The 13,649-nt window shown below is 47.5% G+C and overlaps 1 protein-coding gene across 2 annotated transcripts in view; it reads left to right on the forward strand.

Annotated features, from left to right (window-relative positions):
* The first annotated feature begins 543 nt into the window (after positions 1–543).
* MAP3K21 (mitogen-activated protein kinase kinase kinase 21) overlaps positions 544–13,649 on the forward strand; it is a 52,470-nt gene continuing 39,364 nt past the window's right edge. For both annotated transcript variants that reach the window (XM_029245375.1, XM_029245374.1), the window contains exon 1: positions 544–1,637. In XM_029245375.1, coding sequence (XP_029101208.1) covers positions 806–1,637 — 832 coding nt within the window. In that variant the 5' untranslated portion in view covers positions 544–805. The remainder of the gene's footprint in view (positions 1,638–13,649) is intronic.

The following is a 13,649-nucleotide window of genomic DNA, read 5'->3' on the forward strand; positions in this document are numbered from 1 at the left end:
CCCGGGGCGCACCGCGACGCTCAGCCCACTCTCCGTCCCGCCTAAGACACCAGATCCTCTTCACACGCTGCCACCGGCTTCCAGAGAAGAGTGGAGAATAGTAGTCTCCGAGCCTGACCTTGGGCTTAATTTCAATTTCCCCGAAACCTCTCGCAGCCCTGGGCTGACTCCGCCTCCCGGGACACAAGGGCGCGGCACACCCAAAGCCGCATAGCGCGAGCCTCGAGGGCTGCCTGAAGCCCTGGGGGCGGGGCGGGCCGGGTGCGGTGGGCGGGCCCTGGGGGCGGAGTGGGCCCAGGTGAGGTGGGCTGTCCCTGGAGGCGGGGCGGCCCCTGGGGGAGGGGCGATGCGCGGCGGGCCCGGAGGGGGCGAGCGCAGGCGGTGTCTGGCCCAGGGGGCGGGGCGGGCCCAGGGGGAGGGGCGAGGCGGAGCGGACCCGGAGGGGGCGGGCGCAGACTGTGTCTGGCCCAGGGGGCGGGGCCGGGGCGGACCCTGGGGGCGGGCTCAGGCGGCGGCTAGGCCGAGCGTGCTGCAGGCCGTCCGCAGGCCCAGCGCGCCACCATGGAGCGACAGCCCCGGCGGCCGCTGGGACCGCTGCAGCAGCAGAGGCATCCGAGGAGGAACGGGGGCTGAAGCCGTGGCCTCCGGGTAGTGGGCCCGTGAACACCCGCCGTCCCCGAGCCCCGACTCCTCCCTGCCTTCCCGGGCGCAGGCGGTGACCCTGCCGGACGATGCGCGCCCCCGGCCGCCCCCGGGGCTGAGCCAGCCGCCCCGCGCTCGGCCCTCGCCCTCGCCGTCGCCCTCCATGGCCTTGCCGGGCGCCGAGGTCGCGGCTGACAGGCCGGGGTCGCCGGCGCCGGGCGCCCCCGCCGGCTCCGCGTCGTCGTCGTCCGCCTCCTCCGGCGGCTCGGCCTCGGCCTCGGCCTCGGCGGGAGCAGGGCTGTGGGCCGCGCTGTACGACTACGAGGCGCGCGGCGAGGACGAGCTGAGCCTGCGACGCGGCCAGCTGGTGGAGGTGCTGTCCCAGGACGCCGCCGTGTCGGGCGACGAGGGCTGGTGGGCCGGCCAGGTGCAGCGGCGCCTCGGCATCTTCCCCGCCAACTACGTGGCGCCGTGCCGCCCGGCCACCCGCCCCGCGCCGCCGCCCGCCCGGCCGCCGCCGCCGCGGCCCGGCTCGCCTGTGCACGTCGACTTCGAGAGGCTGGAGCTCCAGGAGCTCATCGGCGCTGGGGGCTTTGGGCAGGTGTACCGCGCCACCTGGCAGGGCCAGGAGGTGGCGGTGAAGGCGGCGCGCCGGGACCCGGACCAGGACGCGGCGGCGGCGGCCGAGAGCGTGCGGCGCGAGGCCCGGCTCTTCGCCATGCTGCGGCACCCCAATATCATCGAGCTGCGCGGCGTGTGCCTGCGGCAGCCGCACCTCTGCCTGGTGCTCGAGTTCGCCCGCGGCGGAGCGCTCAACCGCGCGCTGGCCGCCGCCAACGCCGCCCCGGACCCCCGCGCGCCCGGGCCGCGCCGCGCGCGCCGCATCCCCCCGCACGTGCTGGTCAACTGGGCGGTGCAGATCGCGCGGGGCATGCTCTACCTGCACGAGGAGGCCGTCGTGCCCATCCTGCACCGGGACCTCAAGTCCAGCAACAGTAAGTAAGGGCGGGTGGGGTGGGGGGGAGCGGAGGCCGCAACCGCGCCCAGCGCAGCCCACCTCGGTGCGGGCGCTGGGCGGGCTCCGCGGGGCCAGGTGCTCGGGGGAAGGAGGCGGGGCTCGGCCTCCCGACGCCGGCAGCCACTCCTAAGCCGGCCTTCCGGGCTCAGAGGGCCATCTGGACCCTGGTTACTTGCTTTGGGGCAGGTGATACACTTACCTTGCCGGGTTTCTTTCAGGTGCCTTTTTTAGAAAGGCAGATCAGACTTGCTTGCCGAAGACACAGTTGTAAAATATCGGGGCTTTCTGGAAACCTCACGGTGCTGTTTGGCCTTTGCGTACAATAAGTGGTTCATTTGGATAGAACTTTGCAAACCGAGGCCGTCCTCGGGAACCCATGGCCCCCCGTCGTGCCTAGTGGCCTACATCAAACTGCCCTTTGCTTCAGCTTTACAAGCACTGTGTTGAGGTCTCTCCTTTCCCGCTTTAAATATGGCTTCGTGTCCTTTGACGTTAACAAAGAGTTTTCATTCAGATGTCTCTGTCCATGAAGTAGGTTTTCATTATTGGTTCGGTGGCTTGAGTGTTGGTGAATAGTCTTCAGACCCAGAAACACCATTTGTGCCATCATGCACTTTGGGGTGGATTTCAGAGCAAGTTCATTGTCCTTGTGCAGGTACTTGAAATCCTGAAGACCTGGCCTACATTCACTTTGTTTATAAATCAGGGTGCATTTTCCAGATGTCAGTAAGGAACTGACAAATGAACTGAACACAAATCCTATTAAGTTTCATCGTATAAAAGATATAATAGCATTAGCTGCTTAAAGTTTGTTCTTCAGTATTGCAGATCACTTCACATTCTGAGTGTCCTGTCCATGGATCCCATAAGCCTCTCTCCCCAGTGAAGTCCTGTGAGCCTTTGTCTGCCGGAAGCTTCCTGTAGAACCGGGTATTTTAAGGACAGCAGGAGCATTCTGCTTGCTCTGGTTGTTCGCAGTTGCCACGGTTCTGTGATATACATGGAACCCGGCCTTTTACAGACCTACTCTGTTTCAGGACATCGAATCACCAACACAGGGACTTCTCTGGTGGTGTAGTGGTTAAGACTCCAAGCTTCCACTGCATGGGGCACGGGTTCAATCCCTGGTCCTGGTCCAGGAACTAAGATCTCACATGACCTGGGGCGCAGCCAAAACAAAAACAAAAAAAATCACCAACACAGGCAAACTCTTTGGGTTGGACTCGTCCTTAGATGGAAGAATTAAAGGGTCTGTAACTATTACTTTTGCATTATGCTTAGGCTGTTTCATAGTAATGCTTGAGGTCCATGTGACCTGTTCACAAAGAAGAGCAAGTTTGCTAGTGTTTGTAAAAGCATAAGGAGGCTAGATTAATCCATGTTCCAACGTAGAAGTGAAAAACTTTAAAAGGACTAATACTGTTAAATAGTGAAAAGAAATAATATGACCGTGGAATAATAACGTAGTTAAATAGTTTTTATTGACACCAGAAAAACTTGTAGGGTGGAACGAGTAGACTGCTGTGTCTCTGGGAGATATTATGTAATCTGAAGGTGATTATATGCTGCAACTTCGTTTTCGAAAGACTTTTCACCCTCAGAGTAAGTTGCCAAACTTCCTGGAGCATTTTAATTTCTGTAATTGTCAGGCAGGGTTGCCTTTGCACTTGAAGTATCGTACTTTTTAAAAAGACTTAATGGGCTAGGTCACTCACCTAGCCAAATGTTTGTTACGATATGACCACTTTTATAGTTTTTTGATTTCTACAACATAGCATTTTGAATGGGGCCTAAAAGGTGCAGATCACAGCATCTAGCACATTGCCTTATCTTGGATCTGGCGTTATTTATTCAATGAATAAATGCAGATACTTTGGGATCCTCTTATGATATATGAAGCCATAACTTCTTTTATTTTAATTTTTTAAAATTAATTAATTTATTTAGTTAGTTTTGGCGTTGGGTCTTCGTTGCTGCGCGCGGGCTTTCTCTAGTTACAGCGAGCAAGAGCCACTCTTCGTTGCGGTGCGCGGGCTTCTGATTGCGGTGGCTTCTCTTGTTGTGGAGCACAGGCTCTAGGCGTGGGGGCTTCAGTAGTTGTGGCACAGCGGGCTCAATAGTTGTGGCTCACGGGCTCTAGAGCGCAGGCTGAGTAGTTGTGGCACACGGGCTTAGATGCTCTGCGGCATGTGGGATCTTCCCAGACCAGGGCTCAAACCCGTGTCCCCTGCATTGGCAGGTGGATTATTAACCACGGTGCCACCAGGGAAGACCTGAAGCCATAACTTCTTGTTCAGACTGTTTGAGTACAGCAGAGACTCTATTACAGTGTATTTTGTTTGACTTCATTGGTTATTTGCTAATGGTGGTAGTGAGTTAATGATAATGTAAACAAGGTTTTAAAAATCAATATTGAATTTTAGTTTTATTCTTTAGTCTACTCCTGTAACAAAGAGCCAGTATAGGACTACTTGGACCCGAGCTAGTAGAAATTATTGTTTAAAGCAAATGTTTAAAGTTATCAAAGTAAGATATGGCTCTCAATATGTTTTCTTTTATCTTTTCTCGTTGGTCTTTTTTTTTCTGTCATATAGTCTGAGACAGTGTTTATGTTGAAATAAAAGCTGATCTTGTGATGGTACAAACAACTTTGTCCCTTTTCTAACAGCAAAAGATTGAAAGTTGAGCCACATTAGCAAGTTTTAAGCATCATTTATGTCGTTTAAATATGCTAGGCCCTGTCACTCCCAGATGCAAAGTAAATAGAAAACGCTTTGCCAAACCTGTATACCACAACTAGAGAGCCAGACAGAGCAACCTTGAGTTACTGTGAAAAGGGCCAGTTTTATATGCACTCAGAGCAGAGAAAAATTATCATGATCTGGAACTCATTTATTCAACAGATTTTGAGGGCCCACCCTGTACCAGGCACTTCTGGGCCCCGGGACACAAGTGGCAAAGCAGATGGCAAACAGTGTCCCCTCCAGCACAGGGCTTAGTCTGATAGGGAAGCTAGATGGCAGTCATGAAAATATCAGGAAGTGCTGTAGAGAAAAGAAAGCATGGTGACGGGTGGAGAGCGAAGGGGAGAAGGGTGATGTCTGTGTCTCCAAGATTACCCTGGCCGCTCTGGTGAATGGACTAGTAATTGGCCTGAGTGAAGGCTGGGGAGGTTCTCCAGGCCAGAGAAGACACTGACTTGACTGAGGGCAGTAGCAATGGAAGTGGTTTTCAGGGAAGTTACCAGGATGGAGTGAAAAGAAAATGGTACAGTATGTGAATTGCTGAGGGGGTTTGAATTATTAGAATTTAGTCCTAAGTGTTTTGTTTATTCTGGTGTAGTTCAGGACTGAAAGAAAATTGCATGGCATGATTTATGGTTCCTTTCTTACTAATGTTGCTTACTGTGTTCTACCTTTTTTTTTTTTTAAAGCAGAAAATAAACGTTCCATGACAAACTGAGCCAGAGACTTTGGTAGCTGCTTATTTGTGTACTTTTTATTTGTGATTAAGCATCTTTTTATCCCAATTTTTTTTTTTAGCCCTCTGAGAGTAATTATTATCTATATAATTATCTACAAGGACATCTACAGTCTATAAATAGACAGTTATTATGAAATGCAATTTAGAGCTTTTGCTAGAACAAACTACAAAAGGAATCTAAATTCTGTTTTAGCTTCTCTCATTAGGGCAGTGTTAATAAAGGAACTATTTGAGAAAATTATAGCCAACGTGATCTCCAGATAAGGTGCTTAAAAAGCTCATAAGAGTGATCCGGAGGAGCTATTAATTACGCTACTGTCAGTTAAGAGAAATGCGTCTTTTCCCTTCTCCTGTCTGTGCAGCTTCATACCACAGCCTCTTCCTATTCCAAGGGTCCAGGGAGATCAGTCCAGAGAGCCCAGTGGTGACAGAGAGCTAATCAGCTTGTGAAACAGAATTGGCTAAAGATGTATTCTTGAAAGAAGAGCAAGCAGAGCAGGTCACCGCATCTTCCCCTACCATTTTTATGCTTGCATATTAAAAAATAAATAGTCCACTTTTCATTTCTTATAGTTGAAAGGAGGGGCAGTAATTTAGTGCTGGGTTATGCTCACTTTTCACTGTGCATCTCTGATCACTTTGTAGTCACTGTCAAGTGCATTAAAGTATGGGAATGGAAAGAGGAGAGGGGAAATCTCCATCATTTCAGAAGGCCGTCTGTAATTCCTGCTTTCCCACACTAGCCTGTGAGGGTTGAACTTTTCCAGAATAGTGCAGCACCGGAAGGAGCCTTGGCTTTGAAGTCAGACCTGGGTTTGAATATTGGTGTCTTCCTCTACAAGCTGTGTGACCTTGGGCAAGTGATACAACCTCCTTGAGCCTGAAAGTCTTGACTTCTGATACTGTAGGGAAAATCTGTTTAATATTTTTTTATCCCTTCCTAGGCAATTGGGTAGATTCCGCATGAAAGTAGGCGGCTTTTTTAGGGGACAGTTAGGAGTCAGGTGTGGCTAGAAAGAAAGCAAGACGGGCTTTTGTTGGGAAGGAGACAGGCATTTAACAAGTGGCCAGACAACATGGCCTTGAATGCCACACTGAGAGGTGTGGACTGTCTCACAGCAAAAGCGAGCCATTGACAGTTCTGAGGAGGAAAGTGCTCTGATCTGCTGTAAGACAAACATCTACAAAGAAAAACATATAAGCTTGGGATAATTTGCTTTATGACTGTATCTATCATAGGTTATCAGGGCAGAAATAGAAAATAAAATACTTGGACATTGGTTTGGCATAAATTATTTCTCATTTATGACCAGAGCCTAGTTTTTGTAATCACTGTTTGTTTAATGAACGAATTTAGGGCACCAGAGTTAGAAGATAATGACCAGATTTACTATTAACTCCAAATTTCAGTGTGACTGTCTCCAAACCCTCTGTGGTACTTGAAGGGCTCCCAAAAGGTGGAATGAAGGAGTTTTAGGGGCCAGAAGAAGGGTTCCTGGTGAGGCTGGGCCAACTGTGCTGGTTTTATTTTGGAGACTGAAACAAATTTGTACAACTGACTCTGAATCAGTATGAATTTAGTTATTTTTAAAAATTCATCTTCTTCAAGTATTGCTTTATCTTTAAGTAAATAATAGTAGTACCAGAAACAATGGCTGACATTTATTTAATGCTTACTAGATGCTGGGTATTGTCCAAACTTTATCCTCATTTATTCCTCACAGCGACCTTTTGAGGTAGGTACTTTAAGTATCCCCATTTTACAGATGAAGAAACTGAGGCCAGGGATTAATTGACTTGATCAGGGTCACTCCACTTGTCAGAGAATTGAATCCAGGGCCTCTAATCCCAGAACTTGGTTACCAGTTCTCAGATGCTTGTTATCAGAACCCCAAAGAGCTTTTGTTGATGTGGGTTCTAGCTATTGATATTTACCATATTAGAAATTTTAAATGATAAATCTAAAGATATTTAATATAAAAGTAACAATAGATCCGTTACATGTTAATGTAGGGGGAAACCCTTATTTTCCAAAACAAATTTAGTGAGGAGAGTGGCATTGCTTTACTCTTTTGAAGCTCACTTTGATGACATAAAGGAAGACAGATGAACATTCACATCTGCTTCTACACTTAATCTGTCGCCACCTTAGGGCTGCTCCGGGTCCCGGGACCATACTTTGAGAACCCCTAGGCCAGATGGCCCGTTCTGCTGATGGAGAATGGCACCCCAGAGTAGTTGCTCCCACACCTAATGTAGCATCAAAAGCTCCCCATAAACTTCTAAAAATAAAATTCTCTGTCTCACTTTTGGATATTCTGATTTGGTTGCCTTAGTTGGGAACAAGCAATGAATTTTTTTCTAACATTTTATTTTCAAAATCTTGGACTATACAGAGTTGAAGGAGCTTTTAAGTAAACACTTGTGTACTCACCACCTAGATTCTACCATTAATGTTGTACTAAGTTGCTTTAATACAAACCTCACCCTATGCTTCCATCAATCCATCCTGAGCTTGGGAAGCAGCAAGATATTTTTTTAAAAAGCCTTTGGGTGATTCAGGTGCAGAGCCAAGTTTGGAAGCTGCTGTCCAAGGGACCAGATGTGTGGGTCCGTTCTCGTGGTTCTCTGGGTTGGTATAGAAATTCCACCATGGCCACAGACTGTATCCCACATCCAGTGAACTGTCTGGTGACATTGGATGGCTGGGTCACAGAAGGCACTAAGTGAGGGTACGGGTGGCTTATTCGGGGCTTGTGTCTCTGGGGAAAGGATTATCCAAGCATTTGTCCCACTGACCTGGGGGGACAAATGGTGCTATTGTGGCATCTAAGATTTGGGCTCTGACTCCACTACTCTCCAGCCATAGGCTCATGGGCCCCGACTTTCTGAATAGGGTGATGTGAGGATCAGTGAGAGAGTATATGCCTGGCATCACCACACTTTCCCCTGCAGGTCCAGATGATAAATGATAAATATGATTGCTTTGCAGACCATCTAGTCTCTTTTGCAACTCTTTAAGTCTCCTGTTTGGCCCATAAGATACAGTTTGCTGACCCCTGGTATTTGTCAAAGTATTTAATAAACTGTAAGATGCAACCTAAATGTAAGCTGGTGACTATACTCATTTTTACATATGGTTTGGAAGCTCTCTGAGGGCTTTAAATGTTTCCTAATTTGTGTGTGTGTGAACTCCTTGGTACCTTAAAGTTTTCTACAATTCTTTGTAACCCAAGGACTTTATTATTATTCATTCTGCAAAATATAGTGCCACGTGGGCATACATCTATTCATCTTGGTTGGGTGTGAGGGTCTTTTAGTTCATCTGGCTCACTTGATCCAGGCCAGCCAGTGGTACAAGGAAACAGGCCTGAGCTTTGTTCCTTTAGGGAGTACTGCCATCTGCACGCTTTGGCAGGTCTACTTGTAACTTGGGTTGATAAATTGAGGGTCAGGGAGAAGGCAGGAGGTACTGAGTTACCAGTTGTAACTGTTTCACTACCAGAGTTCACTACTAGGACATTTTTTTACGCTCTTTGAAAAAGAGCTAATCACTTGCCGTTTGGGGGAAGTATCTTGATTGCATATAGGTTGTTTGAGTGATTGTTGGCTTAATTGACTTTCAGGAGTTATTTTGTTTCAGGTTTTCTGCAAATACTGACTCTAACATCAACTATATTACTTTCCGTTTACTAATATGTTAATGAGCATGTTAGGGAAGATTCCTTCCTCATCGGTTTACCTTGTTCCATACCTTGACAAAATATTGAAAATGCTCCGCTGACAGAAGTGGAGAGCTAGATTTTCACACAATGAAATGTAGGAAGTTTTCTCATTAAAACCGTGTGTTGTGTGTGTCCATGAAAAGCTTTGTACCACGGCGTTTGCCTTTGGTGTTAAGAGCGATGTGAAGCTGTGTTTTAGCTGACCGCGTCTCCCTGGACTTTGCAGAAGTCTCTCTCCGTGTGTTTAGCTAGCTGACTCATTCATTCACATCACAGTTATTTGGTGACTGTGTACTACGACGTGCCAGGGACGCTACAGGCTCTGGGTGGTCAGTGGTGAGCAAAGCAGAAGCAAATTCCTCCCCTCGTGGAATTTACATGCCAGTGGGCAACATGGGCATTAAAGGGTAAATGGTGAAAGATGTAGTATGGTGGAGGGTGGTGAGTGCTCAGTAGAAAAACTAAAAGTTGAAAGGAGGGTGAAAATGTTGGGGTGAGGCGTTGACGGCTTAGAGTGTATGGCCAAGGAAGGCCTTCCGGAAAAGGAGGCAACACCTGAAGAAGTGGGAAAGTGGGTCATCTGGGGAGACAAACCTTCGTAGAGGGAATGGAAATTGCTCCCCAGAGCAGGAGGCTGGTGTGACAGGAGAATCATGAAAGGGAATCACAGGGCACCAGGGAGTCAGAAGGGGGTCAGACCACACAGGGTCTCGTCAGCCACTTGAGAGATTTGGGCTGAGGCCCAGGCTCTGAGTGCCATTGTAGCAGATCACACGGCTGCAGTTTTGAGAACAGACGGAGAACCAGGGTGGAGGCGATCACTTGGGAGTTGGCAGCATGTCTGTGGCATGAAAGCCCTGAGATTGGCTGAGATTATCTGGGGACTGAGTGCTCATAGGAAAGACCAGAGGTCAGGGACTGAGTCCTGGAGGGTCACCATCAATTAGAGGCCCCGGAGACAGGAAGGAACCAGAAGAAGGAGCAGCTAGAAAAGGAGTGAAAACGGGGGAATGTTGTGATGCTGGGGAGCCAGAGAAGGATGTGATCCCGGGAAGAATGATCAGCTGTGTCAGTCACTGCTGATGGATCAATATCCAAATAACTGCTTTGTTGTCATTATTTCTAAAACAGTCTGTACTGTTGAGGGCACAGGTGAGTCGGTTTTCTATGATCAGTAGCTGACTTGACATGGAAAGGCTTATACTAATTCATCTTCTTCCTGCTCATTCTTCCCCTTCCAGTAGTCACTCACTCATGTAACAACTATTTATTGAGTGTATAAAAATGGTAGATGGGGCTGCCCTGGTGGCGCAGTGGTTGAGAGCCCGCCTGCCGATGCAGGGGACGCGGGTTCGTGCCCCGGTCCGGGAAGATCCCACATGCCGCGGAGCGGCTGGGCCCGTGAGTCATGGCCGCTGAGCCTGCGCGTCCGGAGCCTGTGCTCCGCAACGGGAGAGGCCACAACAGTGAGAGGCCTGCGTACCGCAAAAACAAAAACAAAAGGTAGATGCTGTGCAGTAGAAATAAACCAATATTAAACAAATATTAATCGGGTGCAAATTCTTTCCTCCAGTTGCTTACAATTTAGTTAGAGAGGTGAGACCCACAAGTGAGATAAGGCAGTGTTTAAGTGTAGTAATGGGAGTGGCACAGCTTTAAGTGCGTTAGAAATGCAGAGAACTTCTAGTGAGGTTATGAGGAAGGCACCCAGGGGTACATGGTGTTGATATCTACAGGCTCATATAATATTGGAACAGGGAGACAGTGACAAAGCTGCACATTTTGTTTTCTGTTGTTTGTTGTTTTGTTTTTACTAGAAGGAGAAAATGAGATTCCAAAGGCCAATGGACTTGAAGGCAGTCTCACAGTTAGTGCTGCAGTACAGCGAATCCAGGGCTGGTGCCCGGTTGCTTCCGTGGGAAATGGAGGCCAGGTATGGTTTTGCGGAGGATGCAAGGGGAAGGCAGTCCATGCAGCAGGCACCAGGAGCTCAGAGACACTGACGCAATGCTGTGTTTCTTAGAAGTGGCTTTTAATACACAGAATCGTAGAGTGTAGGGTTTTTTTCGGAGAGTCCAGGAAGAGCTGAAAAGATCATGGAGACCGAGGTTGAGAAGGGACTTGAAGATCAGGATGAAGGCCTCCAGAGACTGGTGAGCAGATGAGTGGAGACGGAAGAAATGTGAGGAAAATCGGTGCTATTTGCTAAACTTAGAAAGTTATCATTTTTTTCCCCTGTAAATGAATGGTTGATTGTTTTCAGAGTTCAAATTCACAGGGTAACCTTCCTGTCTTAGACTGAGACACAGGTGTTTTCTTAGTATATTCTTTCACATTGTTGCTCTTCTCAACTGATTTCTTTCTTATGACCTTTTTTTTTTGATAACATATTCCTAGTTAAAGGTTAATTAAAATGAACCTATTTGACTCAAATGGAATTTGGACCAGCACTCCCATAAATGTTGAGGAAATAGAATGGACACATTGTAATTGCTTTTAAAAATATACATTGTATACTATAATTCGGAAAATTCCACAGTGAAACTTCAAAGGAGCCGGAAAAATCGAGTGCCTCATGGTTGAATAAGTAGACAAAACACAAGTTTTAGAGGCTGATTGTTACAGAATGGGGCTAACGGGGGTCAAAAATCTTTACGGACGTGGCACAAGCGGGGGGGGGGGGGGCTGAAACACTGGTCGCTAGGTCGCTAACGAGAATTGACCATTTCTGTGGCCCAGAAGGTGGATGTGCCCCTCTGAGCATGGTCATTCCCGGAGGTCCTCTTCCTGGTGAGGTCAGGAGGCGGAAGCACCGCCAGCCTGTCCTCGGCTGAAACCTGGCCAGGTGCCCGGTCACGTGACCTGTCGGGACACTGGCTATTTCTGGTTTCGGTCACTTTGCCCCAAAGATAAGGAATTTGAGGAATTCTGCTGAACACCTCTGAAATAGAATCCAGAACAATGGGCCTTTCATGGAACTCTAAACTTTTGACGTTCAGAGTGTTATTTTAACTTGTTTTCTGTTAGTTGAAAGCTCCCGTGGAAACTTTGGACTCCGGGTGAGGGCAGGTGTTTTAAAGACTGCGACGCAAAGGCTGCTAATACTGCATTCTGCCACGGCATTGCTTGAGAAATGCGATCAATTTAAAATATTTAGCTTTTAGTTCTCGCTTGGAGTTGCGTTTGTATTTATTTTAGCGTTGCCTTTCTGAGCTTTTTGTTCCTTAAGGGCTGCCAGGCCTTACTTGGGGCCTGGGGACACAGCGTGGTTTTAATGCCCATTTTAATCAGTGCTTCCTCATGCCTTCCTAATTTGGGTGTTTTTCAGAAGGAGGAGATCATGTATGTGAAAGTGTCTTGGAAAACAAAGTTTTATAGAACGGCAAGCCATCTTGATCATTAATTTGGAGTCTTTTTTGGTGGTAAGGATATCATTGTTTAAAAGTGAAATTAGTATGTATTATAAGGGGGGAAAATGTAATACAGCTGATGAAGTAGCTAATCTATCTGTTATTTTTTGTTTCTGTGGCTTAAGTATATAGGGTTTTAAAGGATTAGATATTTATTTTTCTTGATATTCATGAGGCATCAGGACTGAGAAATAAATATTCCTTAAACTGAATGGAAGGAAGAAAAATTCAAAAATTAACAAAATGAAATTTCTGGTTGTTCTGCCCCCTTTTCATAACTGATAGCTTTATATGTAGCACAGAAGACTGGAAAGATAGTCATGCAGGTGGGATCTGAAGCGTGGCCCTGTATTGTAGCCGTATGATCTGGGATAACATTTCTGAACTGTGAACTGGAGACTGTAATTTCCATTTCATAGAATGGCATGAGGATCCAATGAGATATTATGTGAGTGGAAACAGCTCTACATAGAAGAGGATTAATAAATGGTAGGCAATAATCTTATTAGAACTGGTGATAATTATCATTAATAGAAACTATTCCATTGGCCATTTGATGTAGAAGGTACTGCGTTAGGTGATTGGGGGGATAGAAGGAGGTGCTTGCTCTCCAAATCTTACAGTTAGAAGATCGCTTGGGGAAAGGAACATCACAACACAGCAGTATTTATTCAGTATTGGCGACTTATAATAAGTCCCCACTCAGCTGTCTCATGTTGGTTCTCTCCAGTTGCATTAACTCTGTGACTTCTGTGACTGTCTAAATGGATGATACGAATGTGAATCTATTGCAAAGTGAAATTTCAGGCCTTGCAAAGTGATAGGATTTCCTGACATCCGTGAAAGTGATTTTGAAGGTTTGCTAAACACACTTTCAAGCCCATCAGTAAAGGGTGTGTGTAGGTATACGTATGTGTCATCCTTACAAAATGCTTACTGCGTCTCAGACCTTGTTCTGAGCACTTTACATGTATTCATTTCCTCCTCTCTACAACGTTATGATGTATGTCCTGTCATGATTCCCATGACAGGCAAGGAAGCAGAAGCACAGAGCCCAAACCGAGCAGTCTGGCCCTGGAGTGCATGCTTCCATCACTATGCCACAGCGCCTCCACTTAGATCAGATGATAACAATCCAGTGGCAGGAAATCAGAAAGGAAGAGAATGGGCACCTGCATACAGAGTGCTTTCCAAAGGATAAAGAAATCGCTTGTGAAAAATTGATAAAAGCTGTCACCTGAGCAATGCAGGCAGTAGTTAGGACCACGGACCCAGGGGTCAGACTGCTTGAGTGGCACTGCGCCTCAGCTGCGTGACCTTGGATGGATTACTCAACATCTCTGTGTCTCAGTTTCCTCATCTGTCAAGTAC

This window comes from Monodon monoceros, unplaced genomic scaffold (genome assembly GCF_005190385.1).
Source record: "Monodon monoceros isolate NGI ecotype Baffin Bay Population unplaced genomic scaffold, NGI_Narwhal_1 Super_Scaffold_4, whole genome shotgun sequence".
NCBI lineage: Eukaryota > Metazoa > Chordata > Mammalia > Artiodactyla > Monodontidae > Monodon > Monodon monoceros.